Below are 22,982 nucleotides of genomic sequence, written 5' to 3' on the forward strand. Positions count from 1 at the left end.
ACTTCCGATGTGGTGTCTTTCAAATCGAAGACACTACCGGATTGCCATCCGTCACGGTTCACCCGGTTGGCCGTCTCCACCAGTGGCGATGGTCTGGTTCGATCCGTCTACGCTTTGGCTGCTCCCTTTCGTGACCCGGTGGCAGGGTTCGGGGGGGCCTGTCCGTGACCTTAGGAGCAAGCCGAGGGAACTGAACTTCTCGGAGGCCTGACCTCTGACCTCAGTGGCGAGTCGATCTTCTCTGGTCACCAGCCGGACGCGTCGACCCAGCTGGCCCGCGGGTTCATTCTCACAGAGAAGGAAACTGAGGAAGGAGAGAGGCCGAGCCGCGGCTGCCCGTGGAAAGCGAGCCCGTTGAAGCATCCCGCTCCTTAATCCATTATCTCTAGTGGGCAAAGCAGGCCGCCACTTGAATTTCAATTATCGGCAATTTTTTTGGAGTGTAGGAGCAGAGTGGCTGGAGTGTGTATGAACGAGCGGTCTGCCGGGGGGGGGGGGTGGGCGGGGGAGGACAGCCCTCTGCAGTTGCCGGCGCGGCTTCCTTGCCGGGGAGGTTGCCGGGCCACACCGGAACCGCAGGAGGCGGCGGCACACTCACACCTGACGCGTGTGTCAGCCCGGCTTCTGCTCTGCTTCCCCTGCAGCCGGTCATCTAGGTCTGGGAGGCCTGATACATCTGGGCTCCCTCGGGACAGGCACGCGGCCTTTCCCCGAAGGAGAGGCATGTGGTTCAGCGAGAGAGGCCCCCGTGTACTTCCTTTTCCTACTCCGCTCTCAATTCCTGTCGCCCCCGTGGTGATTACGTTGATGGTGCACAGGCGGGGAGGAGGACCAGCAAGGGCCAGGGTGGACCCGTCCTCTGGCATCGGCTTTCCCCAGGGACCACGTTAAAAAAAAAAAAAAAAAAAATCTCTGCTTTCTAAGCGTTTTGCAGGTAATTCTCATCCACGGCCGAGGTGAGCGCTGAGGTCAAGGGGTTTGCATCTCGGCTCTGCCACTAACTAGCTGTGGGGTCGTGGGCAAGTCCGAACCTCAGTTTCTTCATCTGTAAGGAAAGGGGCAGATAGTGCCGGGAGGTGCTGTCTGTAAAAGACCTCGATAAGTCGGCCATCGCTCGGTGACAGCTATTATAGTTTTCCGTAAAATTATCGTTTGTAAGTCAACGGTGACCCTGAACCTGCCCTCCCAGAAGGCTCGTGGTGTTTTCGGTAGAAGTGGAGGATGCAGAAGGAGGAGCCAGGAGCAGGGCAGTGGCGTGCGCAGTTTAGACACATTCCCCGGGTTATCATTGGCTGGTGCAGAATTTTAGTCTCCAGCCGGGGCCCAAGTAGCTTAATGTCCCTGAAATAGTCACTCACGGGCTGTGCTTGGTGTTTCCTATGAGGGGCCTGGTGTGAGAACTTGCTTCTCCTTTATCTCTTCCTCACAGCCCTGAAGGGAGAAGTCCTAGGCCCCGTGAGTGGGGTGGGAGGGTGGGCGGCAGGGTGACTCTTGGCTCAGCATGTGTCTCTGGGGGGTGGGGGGCGGCGTCGAGGTAGCTGAGGCCGCCAGCTCTGCTACTGGGCCAGGGTAGAGGGAGAAGGCGTCAGGGTCAATGTCGGGCATGTCCAGTCCTTCCACTGTCCTGTGAGCAGGACGAGATGGGAGAGAGGCCCCCGAGGGTGGGCAAGGAGGGAGGTGCAGCAAGGGGAACCAGACAAGAAAGGACCTGGGACCCTCGTCAGGAATCCCCCAGGGTTTTCCCCAGTGACCGCTGAGTCGTTTGTGGAGTCAGGGGTCCGGTGGGTCCCCACAAGGACAGCAGCAACCTCTGGTGTAAGAATGCCCACGAACGGCGGTCTGCTTCTGCGGGACGGAGCGGCAGACGGCGTCAGCGCCGGGGACGCCCGGCTGGAGAAACGGGTGGTGTCTCGGCAACGCCACCATTTCCTCCCGGTGGGGACCCAGGTCCCCAGGTCTCCGGACGGTCTATGTGAACTCTGGTTCCAAAATTTGTTAGTAGCTGGCAAAGAACCCATCGTAGGACAAGGAGCCCATCCGAGCCTCCCCATCCCCCCTGCCTTTTCGGTGGGGCGAATTGAGGCCGGGAGGTGGAATTTTCTAGAATCACGCACGTGCAATCGAGGCAGGCCGGAAGGGCAGCTTCGCCTGCTGGCTTTTCGTCAGAGTTCAAGCCGTCTTCTCCCTCTGTGTGAATCTGCTTCCAAATTCCCTCTTTTTTTTTTTTTTTAAGGACACCAGTCGTTGGATCAGGGCCCCGATGTCGTCATTTTAACGTAATCACCTCTGTGAAGACCCTGTTGTCTAAATATGGTCACGTTTTGGTGTCCCGGGGGTAGGACGTCACCACACGAATTTGGGGGCAAATATAGCCCAGTGATCTGCGGCGACTCTCCGTCCGTGCTGGCCTTGCGTGCCCGAGTCCTTGCTCGTGGCTCTCAGCCTCCCACGATGCCTTCATCCGCTCTGCGTGGCCGGGGACCTGAACCACGCCGTATTTTCCATTTCCTTGCCGGTCCCACCCCTCTCGGGGAGGTAATGGCTTGTCACCGTCACTGGGCTCAGGGTGCATCGCCATGCCTTGCTGGTTCCTCGGGCCCTCCTACGCTCTGTAAATGGAGCCTCTGATAAACTCTCCTCCGTGACCTGGTGGTCGGGTGCCGGGGTGCCCTCCGTTTCTTGCCAACACCCTGACGGATGTCCCCCCCCCCCCCGCCCCTTTCACCGGCCGTCCATGTTCTACTCTGCATTTTGTCGCATGCTGTCCTGAGCCTCCGCTCGCTTCTCGAGACCAGAGCGCGCCTTGTTTTTTCCTTATCCATTTTTGTGTCCGGACGGGTGTGATCGCTCCCTGAAATCGGGGGGCCCAGGAAGTGTGTGTTGAATGAATGAACTCGAGCAAGCGCTTCCCAGAGCGTCTGAAAGGCGAGGTTGTGCTCAGTCAGCCCTAGGCTTAGCTTCTTCCTCTCACCTTCTTCTCCCCGAATCCTGTAAGTCGTCTTGGGTGAGAATAACACTCTCCTCACTTTGACTTTTGTATCGAGTCTCAGCCAACTATGGAACGAATGCTAAACGGAAGAGTGCTGAGACGGGCTCCTTGGTACTCCCTAGACCCTTTTGTCCCTTAAAGCTAAGCATCCTTCTTTATCCCAGCTTAGATCTGACCTCACGTGGAATTTTTTCAGCCGTCATCCGTATCACTGCAGAACCGTTCATTGGAACTTTTAAGACAGCATTCAGCCGAAATAAGCTGTGATTAAAGTCTGCAGCCCGGGATGTCTTTCTTAGTTTGATAACCTCCTCGGCTCTCTGTGTTAATAATGCCAAAAGACAAATTCTTGGAAAGCCATTGCGGTACTGAGACCTCCTGCCTTCGGCGGGGTAATTAGGAAGCTGGGCAGGCGCGTAAGTGATTGCTGGCCTTTATGGTGCCTATATTTCTGGAACAATGGCCCATCCTTCAGACTTTTCTTTTTGTCAAATGTCATCATGTAGTTCCCATTGTAAAGGGGGACATTGATCACTGACACCAGGAGTGAGTCCGTCCTGTTCTTTTGTTCCCGCCCTTCTCTCTATTATTTGGCTTTGTTAGAAAGATGGATGTGTGTATAACCAAATGATGCCAGATAATCTGTTCTCCAAATTCGACTGATCTGGGGGGGGGGGGGAAGGGCATGATTAGGCGAATACAGGGGGAAATATTTGCATTGCATCATTTTGCTTCATGTTACAAAGATGGGAAGGGCAAGCATGTTTGTCGGGACGTGGAAAAGTAGGTGGGAAATGCAGCCGGAGGAAAAGCTGCTGTAACTCACTGACCTCCACCAACGAATGCCCAAGACTAAACAGCAAAGCGCTTGGCAGGATTCAGAGATAATCTCAGAGTGATTTTTTTTTTTTTTTTGGAGAGGTGCCTATTTAGATTCATTTCTCTGTCAGTTAATGTGTATGGGGCAAGATGGCAGGAAGGGACCGGGTGTGGGGCCGCTGTGGGGGTTCGTTGGTTTGAGTGTCCCCAGTTGATTGATTCTTTCGGGGAAGGGTGTTGTTTCTTGTATTTCATTTTATTTCATTTTATTTCATTTATTTTATTTTATTCTTACCACTTTTTTAAATTTTGGAAAAATACACACAATATAAACTTGACCGTTTCAGCCAATTTTAGGTGTACGGTTCAGTGACATTAAGTACATTTCATGTCGTTGTGCAGCTGCCCCCACCATCTGTGTCTGGAACCTTCTCATCTTCCAAACCTGAAACTCTGTCCCCAGGAAACACTAACTCCCCGGTCCCCCCATCTCCCCAGCCCCCGGCACCCACCATTCTACTTTCTGTCTCTGATTGTGACCACTCTTAGTACCTAATATAAGGGAAATCATACAGTGTTTGCCTTTTCGTGACTGGCTGGTTGCGCTTATCGTGACGTCTTCGAGGTTCGTCCGCGTTGTGGCCCGCGTCGGAATGGTCCTTCCTTCTCATGGCTGGATGATATTCCATTGGATGGATATACCGTATTTTGTTTATCCGTTCGTCTGTTGATGGGCGCTTGGGTTCCTTCCATTTTTGGCTATTGTAAATAATGCCGCTATGAACATGTGTGTATAAACTTCTTTTTTAGTCCACACTTTCATTTCTTTTGGGTCTATGCCCAGAAATGGCACAGTAATTGTATATTTTAATTTTTCGAGGAACTGCCATACCATTTTCTACGGCAGCCGCACCATGTTATAGTCCCACTGACTGCAGCACACAAGTTCCAATTTCTCCACATCCTTGCCAACACTTATTTTATTTTTGTTTTTTAAAATAACGTCCATCTTAATAGGTGTTGTCATTTCTTTTTAACCCACTTTAGCTTTTATGCTGAAGTATTCTTTAGAAAATTACAGACATTCTACCCCTAAATACTTAGGTTTGCATCTCTGAAGAAGAAGAATATTTTCGACATAGCCGAAATAGCATTACACCGAACAAAATTTTGGTCATATTCCGATTTCCCAAATTATCCTTTACAGCTGCTTCGCGCAAACCAGGATCCAATCCAGGACTACACGTTGAATCTGTTCTTACTTCTCTCGTTCAATCTAGCCCTTTCTCAGGACGGCGCTTCGTGGAGAAGATGGAGCGGTTTGCCCCCCGCACAGTATCCCATTCTGTGCATGTGTCCGAGTCATTCCGTTTCCCCTCCCCGCCCCCCTCGTAATGTCTGTAAATTAAACATTAGCTTGGAAAGCTTGGTTCGGTGAAATATCATAGTTAGTGGATTAAGGTGGTGGCAGCCTGGTTTCCTGTCTTTCAGGTACGTTCGTCTCCCCTTCCTCCAGAGAATAATCTGGAAAGGGTCGCGTTGGCCCCATGCTTCCTTCCCCACACCGTTCACTGATCATCTCAGCGCCAGCTGATCTGTGGGTTTCCTGTATCAATAGTTTTACCGGGAGATGTGGAACAGAGCTTTGAAGCGTATCGCCCTGCCCGTGTGAATTCGCCGCCATCCTCCCCCGGAGCTCTCCCTCATCAAGCAGGGCTACCCTTAAATAGAGTTCCTCCGGAACGGCAGCGTGTGTGCTAATAATTCTTTCCCTTTACAGACCAATTTTCAAAGTAAGGAGTCGGGTTTAATGGCAGCTTCAGATGGGGATGGATAAGTTTTGTCGGGCTTTTCCTATTTTGAGTGTGCTGATAAACTCGCGGATTTTCAGAGATCCAAGGGGATTTTAAAGGCAAATTGGCCTGCTGGAGATGAGCCATTTTTAAAGAAAAGCAAGAATGGTAAATGAGGAGAGAGGTCTATGGCAGCAGCGAAGAGAGAGAGAGAGGGGGGTGGGGAGGGGAGAGAGAGAGAGAGAGAGAGAGTGTGTGTGTCTGGGGGCGGGGGCGGCAGGGGGCGCTGTTTCCTCCATCCCTCAATCCAGTGCTGAATTCCCACATCCCTAGATGAAAGGCACCAGCATGTTGTCAGAGCCCATCAGACCCCACGGCGACTGGTAGCAGCTCGCTGAAGAGGCGATTCAGCTGTCGCTTGGGTTTGGTTAGTTTCCGCATGCTCCAGGGTTTAGGGCAGACATTCCCAACCAGCTTACCTTTGGGGGAGCAGGGGGTAGGACCTGAGGTCACTCTTAAGTGATGGCCGATACCAATATATAATTTTCTCTTTAGGTAAAATTCACCTAACATAAAGTGAACCGCTTAAAGCGAAGAAGTCAGCGGCATTCAGTACGTGCAGCCATCCCCTCGAGCTTAAATTCCAAGATATTTTCATCACTCCAGAAAGAAATCCCATGCCCACCCCGTAGCGGTCCCTCCCTACACCCCCTACGCCACCGCCAGCCCCTGGCAACCACTAATCTGCTTTCTCTCTGTGGATTTACTTTTTCTGGACATTTCCTATAAGTGAAAGCCTGTAGCATGTGGCCCTGTGACGGGCTGGCTTCTTGCACTTAGCATTGGGTTTCCAGGGTTCATCCACTTTGTAGCTTGTGTCCGTGTATCATCCCTTTTAAGGGCTGAATCATATTCCATCGCACGGATGTGCCACGTTGTGTTGGCCCATTCATCGTCGGCGGGAATCTGGGCTCTTTCCACATTTCGGCCGTCGTGCATAGAGAGCTGCTGTCAACGATGAGCATCATTTTACTCCTTTAACTGTCTGCTTCATCTTCCCATTTTGAGTAATCTTCGGCTCTGGTCTTTTTCATGGAGTCTAAGTTCCGCGCGCCAAGTCTACATCCTGTTTCTCCAAGGTCTGTCTTGGAGGATGGGGCGGGGCGGGGGTGCGGATAGACAATGCGATGGGTGTTCTGTCTGGTGTCAGGGTGCCATGGGGGAGATTTGGGCTCGCTGAGAATATTTTTAGATCACAAGAGTCTCGATTACGAGGAATTATGCTGGCATTTTATGTATTTGTAGCCGTGTATACTTTCCGGAGCTGGGGGGGGCGGGGTGGGGCGGGAGGTTGTAAAGTGAATCCGTTTGTCTTGTCGAAATTGTCTGAACACTCAGCCTTAGCCTGGATTTTTGTAGGGAAGTAAATAAAGAAGGAAAGAAACTTCCTACGGTCAGCGAGTGAATTGGAAATGGGGCGGATGGTGGGAAAACATTTCTCAGATCAGTTTCACTCACCTGTTAGACTAGTTAATTTTTAAAAAATCCCACACATAGTCGCAAGTCTTCCAGTGAATGTAGATATTTATTGGTTGATTTTGGTATGTAAAGAGACATTATTAGGGGAGGAACCCCATTTAACAGAAAGCTCGCTCTGTTTAAAGGACCCATATGACAAATATATGTGGTTTTTAAATGCTCGCGGAATGACTCTCCAGGGGGAAAATGAAAAGCAATTAAAAAACATTAGTAATTTCCTTAACAGAAATCAGCGTAGTCCTTTGTCGTCAGTCACTCTTTGAACTATGGTTTTATCCCGGCCACCCTGGAATCAACCCTAAGTTGCTGTGTGCCACTATGCAAAAATTCCTCTTACTTACATTTAATTGGGAGGGGGGAAAACGCTCCAAAAGACCTCTTTTTGCCATTAAGGGAGAAAAATAGGTAGACAAATGGTAACATAATAGTAAACAACCGAAGCCTGCATCCTCTGTTGCTCGTTAAGCATAAATTATTATGTGCGTCAGGAAGCGACCCTGTGTATACCTGCTTTGTCGTTCCTGTTCCCTCCCTTAGGAGTGCGTTGACCACTGGTGCGTCCCTTGGTTCAGGAGCATGCCAGCTAGTTACTGGTCTGGACACAGAGAGTCCATTCTCTTTTCCTTCCCCGATCCTCTGGAATATAATGTTCCTAAGCTGTAGCCACGCCCTTTGCGACATGGGCACCAGGGCAGGGGTCCCATGCAAGAGAGACTCTCCCCCTAGGGAACCCCGGAGTCCTGGGCACTTGCTCAGTCTGCCCTTTTCCTTTCCTGTCCCCAGAGCTGGGAATGGAAAGGATGGCTTCCCTCCCCCTTTGGCCTTCTCTTCCTGCCTGTCCCCACCGTGGGGACAGCCTGCAGCACCCTTAGGTGGCTAAGTCTGGCCAAATCTCTCGGCAGAAAGGGGTTGTTCCTAGTGTCTCATGATCCGACAGGCACACCGGAAAATTAAATGACACTCAGAGAAAAAGCAGGGAAGTGGGGGATGACGGCGACCCAGGCGGGGTTGGCTTCCGTCTGTTTTTATTTCCTTACCGCTTGGTGAAAATTCTGGATCCTCCTGGCTCAGGGCAAGTGCCAACTGCCTCGGTGTCATCAGCTTTGGGGGGAGCGCTTTCTAAGAACGTAAGCCTAGGCAAGGTAGAGCCCGCGGTGTTCAGTTCTTAGCATCATTCAGAGATCGCGGTCGGGAAGGAGAAAGGATGAGCCCTAAGGCACAATGTGAACGCTCGGTTTTGAGGTGGCAGTTCTGCTGGGCAGGGACCGGCGTGGCGTGTTTTATATTCAAGCCAGGGCACTATTAACACAGAACACGTGTTGGATGACTGTGTGTACCAGTTAGCTACAGGAATCCTGACAGAGGGAAGGAGAGGAGTAAGCAGCTCTGTGCAAGAAGAAGGATTTCTTTTTAGGGGTGTTGGGATAGTGGCCGGCAGGAGCCTTGGTAGCGTTTAGAGAGAACTCCTACATTATCGTGTCTTGGTCCTGGCTTCCTACTTCCACAGTTGGCCCCCAGACGGTTCCTTCAGGCAGCAGCTTGGTTGCCAAAACTTTACCTACCTGTCCTGAAATTAGGTTGGAACAGAGAATACAGAATGTGCAAAACCGTGGCAAGGGACAGGTCCTTTTTCCCTACACGAGTGTAAGTTTTCCATCTGGATCATCGCGTCGGCTCCCTTGGCATCCTCCTGTCCGGTGCCTGGCGTCAGGCACTGGAGTGGTGTCATTAACATCCAGGGCTCCAGGGCTCCAGGCTCCAGCGGCCTGAGGGTTTGGATCCAGGTCCCTTCATTTCCTAGCAGCACTAGGTCTCAGTTTCCTCATCTGTAAAATGGATGAACAGTGCTACGTACCTCATGGGGCTGTGTAAAGCAAGAAACGAGGTAACGGCTACAGTACACTTAGCACTGCGTCTAGCCCTTCAACCGTGCTTTTTAGTAAATCTTAGCTGCTGTTATTGCCTGGACTCCCGGAGGGTCTCTGGTTGGCATGACGAGGACTCTGGGCTGGAGAGCTGTTTTCTAATTTTCTTCGGGCCTCCATTTCCTCACCTGTGAAGTGAGGGGGACCTGGCGGGGCCCCTTCCAGCTCCGAAATGATAGGACGGAAGGAAGTTCGTGTTAGCTACAGCTTCTGGGTATCAACACTTTCCCTTTCTCTGAGCTGTAATTGAGAACTGTCTTTTTACTTTCTTAAATACAGAAGTGAGCTTTTGAGAGTTTCCAAAAGAAATCAGCCCAAAGACAAGTTTAAGTAAGCTTGCACTCCTTATGGGAGAGACTTTCAAAAATCCTGCTCCCTTACTTTTCTGTCGATGTTAGGTTATTTGGGTATCTCTGTACCCTTGCAGTTTGGACCAATTACAATGCAGTGAAAGCATGATTAGCATTTTATCAGCCCTTCCCCTTTCTATAAGGGGTTTCCTACTGGGTAGAGTATCTCCTAAGAAGTCATCAGATTAACACTTTGTCCAGACAAGGTAACTTTTTAAAAGCTGAAACCTTTGGGGATGGAGTGTGAGGTGTGTAGGGGTAGTCTTTTTCTTGTTTTTGTTATTAACCTTGAGTGGATTGTGAAAAATATAAGAAACTCAGAACAGATACATTTCTGTAACGAGCAAATCTGCTGGGCTCTCCCCCCGCGTTAGCCAGTTGTATACATTTCAGACAGACCTTAAAAATCTACTCAGTAAAACTGACATCCCTGTTTAGTCGCTCCTGCTGACTCCCTGCTAGGAGCCTCCTGAGTTTTATCTACAAGTTCTCAGCCACACGTTCTGCCTTTGCTAAAAGCCCAGGCCATGACCCGCCTGTGGGTCCCTTCTGTTCTCAGAGTGGATTTCGTGGCCAGTGGCCTGGGCATGAATAATGGTTGGACAGCATTGCAGAGTTGGCCACCAAATATCACAGCTGATGGGCTTTCTCTTGGGAAAGCCTCTGATCTCTTTACAGAAGGTCACAGATGCACAAACCTTCCCATTTTACAGGTGAATCTGAGCAGGTGGAGGTATGCCTGTTTAGTGTCACCTTGGACGTTCCTAGTTAGATGGTAAGTGTGCCAGCTGCCCAGCTCAGTCGTCTTGCTCCTTAGCTTGAGATCAGCTAGGGTTTGGATGCATATTACAGCATTGATCTAGCTAATGGTGGGAGTACCTTCTCCAGAGTAAGGGCTGCTGGCATAAGTGCCCCAGACTTTTTTTTTTTTTCTTTTTTTCTTTTTTTTTTTATGAATCTCAGTCTGGATTTGCAGCAATGTTCTGCAGGAGTGGGCTGCTTTTAGAGTAAGCACTAGGAACCTTTACAGTTTCAGAATTTAGAAACCCACACCTTCTGGGCCAGCCTCAGGGGCTGCCAGTGTCCTAGGAGAACTGAGCTCTGGCCTGCAGCGCCCTCAACCCTTCCAGTTAGACTCCTGGGCACCGCGGGAAGGAGGGGTTCCCGTCCGAGAGGGTGGGGCGCCCACCTGGAGCCGGGTGCCTTCAGGGCTTCTCTCTGGCAGCCTGCAAAGCAGGCAGCTCGATCCTAAATCCCATCTGCACCACCCCACATTTTACGCTAATTCCCTCTCCACCTGGAGGGGCAAACCTGAGGACAGAGAGGGAGGGCAGCGAGAAGGGACCGGCCCATCCCAGCTGTCCGCGTCCGGGAGAACTGGGCCCCCAGACCGTATCCAGGCCAGCGGGCCTGCAAGCTCCGGGTACGGAACTCCGGGTTCGCGGACATCATCGGGTCCTGGTCCAAGAGCTTGTGCAAAGCCGGGAGCCCGGGTGCCCGCCATCAGGGGCATAGGGACCCGTGCCTGGCGTCGCGTGCAGGCCCCCCACCCCCCGTGGTCCGTGCGCCCCGGGGCTCCCGCGAGTGCCCTGCAGGACCACACAAAAGACCCCACCCCAGGTCGGGCGTGCATTTCCTGTTCGATCGGCGGCGGCGTGCAGCCACCCATGTGCATCCCGCGGCGCGCGGGCCGGGCGGGGCGCGGGGCACGCCCCCACGCAGCCCCAGTCCCCGCGCGCCAGCCGCGAGGGGCCGCCCTCGGCGGGCCCGCCCCCATGTCACCGCAGGCCGGGCTCCCTTTGTGTGCGGCCCGAGCGCCGCGGCCGCGCCATTGGCCCGCCGGCCCGGGGGGCCAGCCCCTTCCTGGCTCGCCTCATGCATATGCATGAGCGCCCCGGCCCTCCCCGCGCCGGCCCCTCCCGCCCCCTCCCGCGCGGGCGTGCGAGGCGCGCGGCGCGGCGCCCTCCTCGCGGCAGCCGGAGCCCGAGCCCGAGCCCGAGCCCGAGCCAGGGCGAGCCGAGCCTGCTCCGGGCGGGCGGCGGCGGCGCCGCTCCAGCCATGTCAGCGCGCGCGAGCCGGGGCCCACCATGAGCCATGGCCATGTCCGTGAGCGCCGAGGACGACGACTATGAATCGGAGCCGGACCAGGTCCGAGGCCCGGGTGGGGCTGAGGGAAGGACCCGCCGCCCGCCCTCCCGCCCGGCCGCCCGCCCGGCCGGCGCGCCCCGGGCGGCCGCGACGCCGCTCCGCCGCGAGCCGGAGAAAGTTTTGAAGCCGCCGCCGGCGGGGCCGCCAGGGCCGGGCCCGGAGCGGGGCGCGGGGGAGCGCGGCAGGCCGGCGGGCGCCGTGGGCCCCGCGGCCGGCCCGGGCAGGGGGCGTGTGCGAGCGGCCGCGCCGCGGCGCCGGTGTGGGCCTCGCCGTCGGGCGGGCCCTGCCGGGGCCCGCGGGCAAGTTGCGGGCGGGCGGCCGGGGCGCGCCGCGCCCTCCCCTCGCGCCCTCGCCCGCGGCCCACGCGCGTGACGCCCGCCGCGGGCGCTCCCGGACCTGCGGGCGCCGCGGCGCCGCGTCCCTTCCGTGTGCGAAGTTGCACCGGGACCCTCGGCCCGGAGGCCGCAGGACGCCGCGGCCCGGAGGGTGCGCGCGGCCCGGGGCCCGTGGGCCCGACGGCCCGAGCTTTTGTCTGCGCGCCGCGCGCCCGCCGCCGGCCGTGGGCACACGGAGACAGGAAGGGGTGCGAGCCGCGGCCCGCGCGGGGCGCCCGGAACCCGGCGAGCGCGCTCCGCGGCCGCGGCGGCGGCGGCGGCGGGAGGAAGCCGTGACCCCAGATGGCAGTGTTTGGCCCGGGTTGGGTTTAGAAGGGAAAACAGCCTCTCCTGGGACCAGGGTGGGGGGTGGGGGCAGAAATCTGTATAAAACAAAGCCCTGGGTGTGTTTATGCCGTGGATTTACTCCGGGAAGATTCGCGGTTAGGGCGCCGGAGAAGAAAGTGGGGGTTTTACGAAGTGTAATCTGCACAGCATTTGAAACAGGACACAGGCGAAGTAGACTTGGCCAAGGAATTAAGCACTGGATGCTTGAGTTGTCATGTGGGCATGAGACGAGGTGAATAAGATGCTTACTTATAATCCTGGGCGCGTTTCCTCGGTGGGGTAAAGATGTTCGGGGATGTTCAGGCCTACATGTAGGGACATTTTTTCCTTCCATGAGGCTCGATTGAGGAAGTACTGTCTATGCGGCACTTAAATCATTTCACACATGTTAATTAGTGGTTTTATTTAACAGAGGTGAAGTTAAATTGTATTGTTTTCTCAGTTTTGCTGCATATTTTCCAGGCACGTGTACCTTGTGAGCTATTCCTGAATCTCGCCCGTCCTGTGGATTGGATCAACCCAGATCCAAGCCAAGTGAAGTGGTTTGGGGGCTTTCCTCAGGCTGGTAGTGCAGCCTCTGAATGGTTCTGGTATTCTTGCTACTTCGCTCACACCTCAACTCTGAACATTTCAGTTCATTTTGGGTCTCCCTCATCTCTGCCGCAGTTTACCATTTCTTTGGCATCTGGTCAATCACAAGACACTCATATTCGGGCTGTGGCCACTTCGGTGTTTCGGGATCGAGGCGTCTGTCGCCCGTTTTGTTTTGGTTTCTTAATGTAGCCCCACCCCTGGCCTATGGGTAGATACAGTCTTTGACGCTGCATCAGATGAGACTTAGTATGTCTCTGGGCTTAAACACACGTTTTCCAGTCCTGCCACTCCTAAAAGAGACGTCCATCGAGAGAGGATGCGTTCCTCACGGCCGGACTTTGTTTCCCTCCTCCCCACTTCGGTCAGCCCAGTTGTGGCACTTGGAGTTAGTAACAGAAGTCCTTGAGGTTGCCATGTTCACTTTAAGATGATTTTTTCCACTCAGGTGCATTGGAGGAGATAACCTCTAAGCCAGGTCAATAGGCAGAAGGTTTTTCCCATAGTTTCAACAGAGAAGATGGTTGTCAGCTAAAGTGATCTGCATTGGTGACACTCCAGGCTGTGGCTCACTGCCGCTAGCCTCCCCCCACCCTTTCTTCACCTTTTTTCTTAGCCCTGGATTTCTTGGCCTTGAGCAGAAGAGTGGCTTTCCCCAGTGACCTTAACGGCAGTTGTGTCTTTCAAACGAGAGCCAGTCTTTGGGGTCTCCAGTTCACAGGTTCGAGGCCACTCTTCCCTAAATAAGTCTCCTTTTAGGAGGGCCCTGCCTCCACTCCACCCTGCCGGAGTGGGTTGGCACCAAAGGAGGGGCCCTTGGTGAGGAGGCGTGGGCGTCCTGGAGCGTGGGTGTGCGGGCGCGCTTGCCCACCTGCTGCGTGCAGGACCCAGTGGAGGCCTGCTGGCCAGTCCCTGGCGCCCTGTCCGTCTCTGGAGCTGCGCCTAGCCCCTCACCCCCGCCCCGTCAGAACTTCGCTTGCTGTGCCGTGCAAGTCCGTGCACTTCTCTCATTCCCACCCGAGGCTGGTGTCCATCCGTGGGCAGGATTCCTTTGTTTAGCCCGTTCAGCAGGGCCGGCCTGTCTGTCCCACGCCTTCCCACAGCAGCCTGGGTATCCCCTGCTGCCGACGTCAGGATGTCACGCCTGTGGAACAAGAGCGAGGGGGTGACGGCGGGTGCTCTCAGCCTGTGCGCGCCTTTGGCTGGGCCTTCCCTCGTCAACTTTATTTGCTGCTGCAGTGCTGAACGTGGCTGGAAATTCTTCAGCTCTGCTTTTCAGTTTGAAGAGATGCCCCTTGAAGGGCTTATTAGTGAGAAGGATTCTTGTTCCATTTTTTTTTTAACCCCCAAAATGAAAATAGTTTTATTCGTTTTTCTATAAAGATGATCATTACTTGTTTAAAATAATCATTAGGAAATTAAGCAGAAAGTCTTTCAGAAATTCATACAGCCCTAACCACTGTTAACTCATGCTTCTTAAATGTTGACACTTTAAGACATGGATCCCTGAACCTTCCCAAAATCACATGCAGAAAAGTTCTGTGATTTTGTGCCCAGGTGCGTTTTCCTGCAGAAAGGGTCTCTAGCTCTCCTCAGACTCTCCAGAGGTCCTCCCATCCCCTGGGTTTCTGGTCGCTCTTGTGTTTTTATCCTCTCGCTCCTTACCCTCAGCGTATAAACAAACCGAAGCCCTCCCTGGGGTCTGCGGGTGTGTGTCAAGGGGCCCGCACAGTGCTGCGGAAACCGACTCTTCCTGGGATGTCCATTATGCTCGAAGAGTTGGGAACAGACATAATGTTGAAAGAAATCCGTTACGAAGTAGAATGTGACCTTAGCATGACGAAGGAATTCCACCCTGTCTAGGGGGGTGGGGGGAGTGGAACCCCCTGGTGGGACCAAGTGTCCATGTGCTGCTCTTAGGGATACTTCGGTGGGAAACACAGAACTGTCTTAATTGTGGAAACATCCACCCACGTTTTTGTGATGAGACTCCCCGTGTCAGTTGAAACTCTAGCCTGCTCCCTTCGTGAACCTCCTTCCGGGCTCTGTGATGCTACACCTCCTGCTGCTCTTCCTACCTTTCTGGCCATTCCTCAGCAGGTTGCTGTTGGTCACCTGGCTCTTGGATGTTTTTAGTCTTGAAGGTAGTTGTCCAGGACCCTGGACAGTTTTCCCTTTGCCCATTCGCTCTGGACGCCCTCATGGACTTCACCAGTTTAACACTATGCGACGCCGACTCTCAGCTGCGTGCGTTGGCGCTGGCCACCTTCCTTGGGTGTCCCGTGGGTTCCTCAGGTTCCACGTCTCCATGGCAGAGTCATTGTTCTCTCTCTTCTCCTAAGTCCCTTGTTCCGTTGCTCAATCCAGAAACCTGCCAGCTTTGCAGGACTCTTCCTGCTCGCATACCATTGCTCACTTAGCCTCCAGGGCCTTCGGACACTGGGTCTGCTTCCTAAACATCTCCGAGTCATCCTGTCCTCTGTCCTTTCTGTCGCTGCTTCTCGTGCCTTCATAATCTTCAGCCCGAACTACCGTAGTGTCCTCAGCGCGTGTTTCTACCTTTCGTCTTGCCCACTGCCCCCAAAATATCCGCTCCATTCACAGTTGCGTTGCTCCCACATGTCAAGTCCATTAACTACTCTCACGGGGCCACCATTTCTCTCAAGTGACACCCGAGGCCCTGCAGAGTTAGCCTCCTGCCACCTCGGGGCTATGTTCCAGCAGCCATATCAAGCTGTTCCTTGAGCACGTGGTGGCGTTTCACATCTCTATCTTTCTCTTCCTTCTGTCTAGACTATCCACTCCCTGACTCCGCCCCCGGCCCCCGGCCTGCGGAGTCCTAGTCTGCCTCCGAGACTTGCCGTCATCACCTCCGGGGTCTCCGACCCTTTTCTCGGCCTCTCCTCCCAGCGAGACGAGGCATTTCTCCTGGTCGGCACACCAGGGTGCAGGCCTTAGAGTCACTGCCCAGGTGCACGTCTCGGTTTCTCACTTACTGTCGCTGTGACATTGGGTAGGTGACATAACGCTGTGCCTCGGCTTCTCCATTTCTAAATGGAGGTAATTCCCACCTCGCCGATTATCAGTACAGATATTGAGAGGAGCAATTGCTTCGATAAGGCTAGTTTCTGATATTTTCATCGTCATGTTGCGTTGTGTTCCTGTGGTTACATGCCCCCCGCCCCCCAAGCCTTGGAGTGCAGGGAACCACTCTTGCCCTTCCCTAGTCCCAGCGCCTGGCTGTGCACCTGGGCCGTCATCGTAGCCAGCGCGCATGTGGGGCGGGGGCGGGGGGGAAGGGGAGAAGGTGGGTGACTGGGAGTGGGGGGTTAGGGGAAGAGTCTCGGCGCATAGCGATGTCTGGCCTCTTTCACGTGTTGTTACCCATTTGCACAGCTGCTTTGGAGAAATATCTGTTTAGATCCTTTGCCCATTTTAAAATGGGATTTTTTTTTTTTTTTTGTCGTTGAGTTGTTTGAGTCCTTTATGTATTCTGGATGCTAACACCTTGCCAGATGTATGATTTGTTAATATTTTCTCCCATTCTGTGGTATTTTTCACTCGATAATGCTCTTTTAAGCACAAAAGTTATTTTTTTTTCTTTTTCCTCTCCCCTCTAATTCTCCACCCCCACTTCCACCCCTGACCTATGGATGTTGCCGTCTCCCCTTAAGAACTGAATCTCCGAAGGTGGGGCGTCTCCTCCCACGTGGCCCCAAGGTGTGGCTCCCCCTGAGGTGTGAACCCAGGACTTTCCGCACGTAAAGCCGACGTGCTAACCGCTGCCCTGTGGAGCCCCCCAAGCACAAAGGTTTTTAATTTTGCTGTCTGGTTCATCTTTTTTCTTTTGTTGCCTCATATCCAAGAAACCCTCGCCTAATCCGAGGTCATGAAGATTTACCCTTATGCTTGTTTGTAGGAGTTTTATAGTTTTCGTCCTTATATTTAGGTCTTCAATCCACTTTTGAGTTAACTTTTGTGTGTAGTATGAGGTAGGTAGGGGTCTAGCTTTTATTCTGTATATGGATATATACAGCATCCCGACACCATTTGTGGAAAAGACTGATTTCCTCCACCGAATTGTCTTGACACCCCTGTCGAAATCAGCTGGTCGTAAATGTTGTGGGGGTTTGTTCCTCAACCCTCAGGTCTGTTCCATCCGTCTGTCCGTTTGTCTCCATTCCAGTACCGCACTGCTTTGTTTACTGTAGCTTCACACTGAGTTTTGAAATCGGGAAATATGAGTGCTCCAACTTTTCTTTATTTTCAAGATTGCTTTGGCTCTTCCAGATCCCTTGCATTTCCATGTGAATTTCGAGATCAGTTCGTTGATATGATTTGTGCAAAAAGACCAGCTGGGATCTCGACTGCATTGAATCTATACATCACTTTGGGGAGGATCGCCGTCTTAACAATGTTGTCCTTCAATCCGTGAACACAGATGTCTTTTTATTAATTTGGGTTAATCCAAGTAATTTTAACCCCAGTATTTTAGAGACGAGAAAGAGGTTCTGTCCATGAATATTCTAAGAATAGGATCTGATAGGAGGTGCTCAGTTAACATTTGTAGAATGGAAAGAAGGAAGAAGGAAAAGAGAATGAAAGAACTACCTTAATAGTATTCCTTTTCAGGATGACGTTAATGAGTCACTGATGGAAAAGGCATTGCAACACTAAGATTTGTGTGTGGAGATGTGTGGCCTCCATGGATCCTGGGCTGATAGTCATCGAAAGGCCTTGGTTGGGGAGGCCGGTTTGGAAGTGGAAGTCAGCGGCCGCCATTGTTGCCTTTTGCTGAGAAGAACGTCCGTGCCGCAGTTAACCGAGGGGCACGCTCTAGGTTACTTGAACGAATAGAAACAAGGGTAGGCCAGAATTTAGTATTGGTTTGTGACCCTTAAGCTATCGCCCAAAAGACATTAGAACAGACGCCTCTAGCACAAACGAGAGGCTTGTTCACCTTCCGTGAGGGAGACTCTGATGTCTTGTCGATTTTCTCAGTGGTCTTTATTAGGAGGCTGCATTTCAGGTGTTGCTCAGCCGCCTCCTGACGAGCCGGCCGGTGCCCACTTGCTACAGGGGCGGCCTGAGCAGCCGCGCCTCCAGCATGCTCGGCAGCCGGCTCGGGAAGGTCTGCATCAGGGTCCTTGGGAGCAGCGGCTCCTCACACCTCTTCTTGCAGGGCGTCGTCTGTTGTTGGCGCTGTCGTTTTCCAGGCCGTCTCAGTTGCCATTGAGATCCAGACAGATTTGCATTTTTCATAGGTTGGAAAGGTGCTTTTTCAGATGGGAATGTGCTTTAGGAAGTACAGGAAAGTGGGCTTGCTTCACAGTCATGTATGAGCTTTGTGACTCTGGCTGGATCCGCCCAACTTTTTTTTTTTTTTTTTTTTTTTTTTACTTCTGAGACACTGCAGTCGTGGCCAGCGAGGCCAGAGGCCTGGCTCGGTGGCTATTTATACCTGCCATTCCTGAGGGGGTGGGGTGGGGGGGAGAGCTGCGTTTTCACTCCTGGAGTATTTTTTTCAGTTCTTCACCAAGGAAACAGGTCCTTCGAATCTCCTGCTCCAGAGTCAGAGCGTGAGCCCTTGGCCTCTGGTTTTGCTCTTGGAGGTTGGCTGGTGCGCTGGCCTCTGTACCTGGCTGGAGCTCCAAATCCCGCATTGCCCGTGTTGTGATTTGAAGAGTGAGTTGGTAACGAGATGTTCTCTCTATCTGAATGTCTCCTGGGCTGTGAAGAGAGGGAGAGGGGGAAAGCTTCCTGGTTTCCATTTCTCTGGAAGTACGTGAGCTTCTCTGCACGTCCTGTTGGCGCCATCGTACTAAGGGCATTGAGGCCTTAGCCATGAACCCCTTCCGGGGCGTGCGGTCAGCTCCAGCGGGCTCTGGGGGGCTCTCGCCCTACTTCACCTGCACATCTGCTGTGGTTCACAGTGTTCAGAGCCTGGCTCGGTGGGGAGTGCACGTCCTCTGCTGGCTCTGTGACCTTGGGCTAGTCTCTAGCTCCAGTTTCCCCATGGAAAATAGCATCGCAAGGGGTTATTGGAAAATTGGGTAATAAAAGTAAAATGATTAGTGCACAATAGCATGCTGTCGCCATCGTCATTGCTTAGTTTTTAGATCCACAGCACCTCATGTGCCCTTCTCAAATCCGAGGGCTCTGAAAACTGATCCTTTTTTTTTTTTTAACTGCTTCTCTGGCTGCTAGCAAGACCTGACCTGAATTGATGTGTGGGCCAATTTATCCCTGTTAAGGTGGTGTTGCTGTGGAATGTGTGACTCGGGGTGCCCCAGGCCTCTCTGGGTACTGTGTAAGGACTAGTGCAGGGAGCCCATGGGACCCTAAGCTGCTCGAAGGAAGAAGAGCGGCTCATGGCAGAGCAGCCCCTTCCCTCGCGGCTGCTGGCCGGGGCGTAGGCCCACATGCGGCTGTCTTAGAGGTGGGTGGGTGTGGCTGAGGCCGTCTGGGGTGGCTTTTTGGGAGGCGAGGACAGGCGGGCCAGCGGAGCCAGGTCTGGCATCCCCTTTCCTCTGCAGAGTTCAGAGCAAGTTGAGCCAGATGAAGAGCAGAGCAGCAGCGTGCCCGGGGGTGGGCACCCCAGCCGTCAGAGGCCTTGCAGCCTCCCTGAATGCTGCAGGCTGCTGGGAAGATAGACTGAGGGGAGGATCCACTCAGGTGTCAATACCCTAAGGTGTGTGCAGGACGGCATATGTGAGATTTTCAGCTCTCTGCAGGGGCTGCTGCACAGCGGAAGGAAACGTGACAGCGAAGCTTCATCCGCGGAGCCAAGCGGACTGTGTTTCTTCCTGATGCCTTTGGACGCTTCTGGGCAGCCAGGGCTTACGGACCGTGGAGCAGGGCCTGGGGCTGGTGTGTTCACTCCTGAGCATTTACCTGGCTCTGTTTCTTTCTGAGCCATGTAAGAAGGATTTGGAGCCCATGCAGAGAAGGTCTGAGAAGTCAAGGTGTCTTAGGGTTCCTGTCTCATTCTCCGTCTTACGTGCCCATCATCCTGTCGAGGGACAGTAGTGACAAGACAGCCTTGCTAACTGCCTTTCTGGGCTCCCTGTCTGGAAGAGAAGGTCTACGGAAGAACAGCTACCAGGATAAATGCAGGGGGGCCCCACAGGAGGCACCCCTGTGCATGGCGGGCAAGGCGAGCTGCCAGAGGCTGCAGTGTGTGAGCTGGGTCCGCACTGCTGGGTCCGCACTGCTGGGTCCCGCAGGATGGATAGGTGTTGGCCACATGGGGTGGGGAGGGCGTTGCTGGCGGAGGGAGCAGAGGCTGACCGTGTGGCCCTGTGTGGCCTCCGTGGGGAAACAAGTCACGGAGCCTGGCCTGCGGCGTGGGGGCAGGGAAGAGCCTTGAGCCAGGGCCTGCTGGTGTCAGAAGCCCAGGTGCCCTTTGCTGGCGTCCTGGGCTGCAGTCATGATGAACCATGGCTTAAAGCAACAGAAACAGTTCTCTCACAGGTCTGGAGCCTAGACGTCTGAAATCAAGGTGTGGGTGCTGCGGGAGGCCCTGGGCGGGCTCCTGCCCTCCTCCGGCCTCACTGGCAGTTCTCTGCGGTTCTTGGCATGTGGAGCATCTCTGCCGCCACATGGTTGTCCTTTCCCCGCCTCGGCAGGAGCCCTCTGTGCCCGCGTCCACATTTCCCCCTTTCCTAAGGACGCCACCCTGTACGGGTTAGGGCCCGCCGTAGTGACTTGGCTTTAGTTTGGTTACCTCGGTAAAGACGCTTTTTGCAAACAAAGTCACGCTCCGAGGTCCTGGGCTTAGGACTGCAGCATATCCTTTGGGGGGACACAATGCAGCCTGTCTGGCGGCGTGCTGGGGGTCGGGCCAGCCCCGCAGCCTGGCACCCCACCAGTCCTGTGTGTTCTTCCGCAGAACCGGGCGGTAGGGCGGCCCAAGGGGAAGCTGGGCCCGGCCTCCGCGGTGAAGTTGGCCGCCAACCGGACAACGGCGGGAGCTCGCCGGCGCCGGACGCGATGCCGCAAGTGCGAGGCCTGCCTGCGGACCGAGTGCGGCGAGTGCCACTTCTGCAAGGACATGAAGAAGTTCGGCGGCCCCGGGCGGATGAAGCAGAGCTGCATCATGCGCCAGTGCATCGCGGTGAGTGCGCCGCGCCGCGGCCGTCCTCCCGCCGGGCCGGGCCCGCCTCCCTCCGCGGCGGGCGGTTTGTCCCTCTGCTTAAAGAGGATGTTCCAGCGGCGGACCGCCCGGGAGACGCTCCCTTGGGAAGAAAGGGGGCGCAGCGGAGGGCTGACTCGGACCCCGCGTGGCGGACCCCGCGGCGCTGCGTGCGCTCAGGCTCCTAGTCCTTCGCCGTCCGATGGTCTCGTGGCTCCTGCCTTCCCCGGATGACCGGCAGCTTTGAAGTCTCTGCCATCAAAGATGTCAGGGCAGCCTGTCCTGTCTGTGACCCCGTTGCCAGCATTTACGGGCCAGTGCCTGACGGGTCTGGTCCTCCCTTCCTTCCTGTCCTGCCTTCAGAGTCAGAGGTCAGCGCCCTCCCGCAGGGGCTGCCCCGGCAGAGAGGGCAGATTTATGGCGCTCAGACGCCGGCGGACGCGCACCTGGCCTGAGGCCTTGCCCCGGGACGGGGCAGAGGACGCCGTGGCACGGCCTGGGGTCTGCCGCGCACCCCTGCTGCACGCGCTCCACGCGGGCCGAGGCCTCCGCCTGGGAGCAGCGCTCTCCCAGGGCGGGCAGGCCCAGCCGGAGGGGCAGGGCCCTCGGGCATCCGCGCGCCTCTCTGTCTCCCTTTCTGCTGGGCCCCTCCAGGCCTAGGGGCACCTTCCCCTTCTCCCACCACACATACTGCTCTTGGGGTTTTCTTGTGTTTGGTAAAAACATGTAGCATGAAGTAGACCATCTTGACCATTTTCAAGTGCACAGTACCTGTATGCCCATTGCTGTGAGAATCCATCTCTAGAACTTGTTCATCTTGCCAAATGGAAACTGTCCATTGAACAATTTCTCTTTCCCCCTTCATCTCCCCTCGTTTCTAGCAACCCCTTTCTACTTAGTTTTTCAGGGGGGACTTTCGACACCCCGTAAGGTTCATCCATATTACAGCCTGTCACAGGATGTCCTTTTTAAAGACTGAGTAATATTCCATGCTGCATTTTCATCCATTCATCCGTCGTTAGACACTTTGGTTGCTTCTTGGCTGTTGTGAATAATGCCCCGTGAATGTGGGTGTGCCAGTATCTCTTTGAGGTCCTGTTTTGAATTCTTTTGGATATAGAGCCAGAAGTGGGATTGCTGGATTATTTGGTAATTCTGTTTGACATACATACTGTGTTCTGTAGAGGCTACTCCATTTTACATTCTCGCCAACAGTGTACAGGGCTTCCAGTTTCTCCACATTCCTCATTTGTCTCCACAATTTCTTGTGATTTTCCGGTGTTTGCATAGTGGCCATCGGAATGGGGATGAGGGGATGTTTTATTATGGTTTTGATTTACATTTCCCTGATGACTTAGTGATGTTGAGCATCTTTTCATATGTTTTCTGGCTGTCCTTGTAACTTCTTTAGAGAAATGTCTACGCAAGTCCTTTGCCCGTTTTTTAAATTGGCTTGTTTGTATTTTGTTGTTGTCGTAGGAGTTCGCATAATCCGAACCTTAACTCTTTGTCAGATACATGGTTTGTAAATATTTTCTTCTACTCCATAGGTTGCCTTTTTATTTGTTGATTGTTTCCTTTGCTATGCAGAAGTTTTTAAGTTTCACTGCTTGTTTTTGTTACCGGTGCCCAGGTCATTCGAATGGATTTCAGGGAATTTGAGATCCCCCTTGAAATTAAATACAGATTTTTATCTGTGCCCATGCGTATGTGTGTGCATTTTTCTGGAGTGAGGGTTGTGTGTCGGTATTTAAGAGAGGTCATCTGTAGGGACAGTTGGGTTTGAGAATAATGTCACCTAAAACTCGACACGTTGGCAGTGACCCGGGACTGGCTCCTTTTCCTCCGTAGCCTTGTTTTCTCTTCCGCCTCCTCTCTTTCGCCCAGTGTCCCAGGCCCGGTGTAGGAACCCCGTCTCTGCTGTCACCTGTTCTTTGCGGCTCTGGTGCTAGCCCGGCGCCTGGCACAGCCA

The 22,982-nt window shown here is 53.9% G+C and overlaps 1 protein-coding gene across 10 annotated transcripts in view; it reads left to right on the top strand.

The window, feature by feature from the left end:
• Positions 1-22,982, top strand: part of KDM2B (lysine demethylase 2B) — a 102,977-nt gene that overhangs the window by 64,605 nt on the left and 15,390 nt on the right. For 9 of the 10 annotated variants that reach the window (XM_036221904.1, XM_036221905.1, XM_036221906.1 and 6 more), the window contains one exon: positions 20,768-20,992. The exons of the other annotated variant lie outside the window; for it this stretch is intronic. In XM_036221904.1, coding sequence (XP_036077797.1) covers positions 20,768-20,992 — 225 coding nt within the window. The remainder of the gene's footprint in view (positions 1-20,767; positions 20,993-22,982) is intronic. 10 annotated transcript variants of the gene reach the window in all.

This window comes from Rousettus aegyptiacus, unplaced genomic scaffold (assembly GCF_014176215.1).
Source record: "Rousettus aegyptiacus isolate mRouAeg1 unplaced genomic scaffold, mRouAeg1.p scaffold_m13_p_5, whole genome shotgun sequence".
Lineage (NCBI taxonomy): Eukaryota > Metazoa > Chordata > Mammalia > Chiroptera > Pteropodidae > Rousettus > Rousettus aegyptiacus.